Here is a 1,107-nt window from a genome sequence, read left to right as displayed (position 1 = left end):
GGAAAAGGTATGTTTTGTTTGCCTTCAATCTGGTCATATGATGTCTGATTGCCAAGAGTTTAAATGTTTTCGATGCAGGAAACATGGGCATGGAAAACGTTCATGTACTGCCATATTTTGCAAGAGATGCCGAAAGTATGATTGGGAATGCCAATGTGTTACTGATCGTGATACTTCAATGTTTGACAGGGATAATATCCCTAACCATAATTCTACCCCCTTTCCTGGTGGTGACCTGAAATCTGACAATAAATTCGCCAATGATATTGAATCTGTTGTGGAGAGCGGGTCTGATAATATAAATAATCCCATTGTTCAGAAAGTGCCAGTTGTTGAAATTGGGCCTGTTGTAGATTTTGGGTCTGTTGCTGATAAGTGTTCCGTTGTTGAAATTGAGCGTGTTGTCGAAAATAGGCCCGTTTCTGATGATATTTTGAGTAGTAAAATTCAGGCTGTTGATATTAAACCTATTGATGAGATGATTTCTGAGAGGTCTGTTGATGAGAAGAGGTCTGTTGATAATAATAATGCAAGTGTTAAAAATTCTAAGAGTGTGAATGTGGAACTGAACATTATTGAAGGCGCTGCCTCTTCTGTTTCTAGTGAAATTGATAGTGTGGAAAGCAGTGTTGATGATGATAGTCAAATGTTGGAATCCTCAATAACGGATGATTTTAAAACTAGTTCTTCCTCTACTAATGTAATACAAAGGCGCACACGTCTTGTAACTGCACCTAATAAAGAAACTGTTTTAAAATGTGTTAAAAATCATTTTACTTTATCATCCAAAAAGAAGAAGTTTGAATCAATGCGTAAACACAATATCAAAAATATTGTTGATCAAAATGTTGGGAAATTGTAAAATTTTGTTTTTTTGTATTTGCCCTTTACTAATTTCAACAATGGCTAAGATTGCAACTTTAAACATTTGCGGCTTAAGAAGTATTGTGAAATTTGAAACTCTTTTGGCTGATTTTAGAATTAAAAACTTGGATATTGTGTGCGTTCAGGAGACACATTGGAATGATGATTTTATTGAGTCGTATCGGCATATGTGGGATGGTAAAATATTTTACTCTAACAGTGAGAACGGTTATAAGGGTGTTC

At 35.2% G+C, this 1,107-nt stretch overlaps 1 protein-coding gene across 1 annotated transcript; it reads left to right on the top strand.

Annotated features, from left to right (window-relative positions):
• Positions 1–40: 40 nt before the first annotated feature.
• LOTGIDRAFT_177057 (hypothetical protein) lies at positions 41–862 on the top strand (the record flags this gene model as incomplete). The annotated part of the gene is made up of 1 exon (XM_009050699.1): positions 41–862. The coding sequence occupies one exon, from the start codon at positions 41–43 to the stop codon at positions 860–862; it is 822 nt and encodes a 273-aa protein (XP_009048947.1).
• Between the last annotated feature and the right edge of the window lie 245 nt (positions 863–1,107).

This window comes from Lottia gigantea (assembly GCF_000327385.1).
Source record: "Lottia gigantea unplaced genomic scaffold LOTGIsca_15203, whole genome shotgun sequence".
NCBI lineage: Eukaryota > Metazoa > Mollusca > Gastropoda > Lottiidae > Lottia > Lottia gigantea.
The sequence above is the reverse complement of the archived record's forward strand: the minus strand, read 5'-3'. Positions and strand labels throughout refer to the sequence as shown.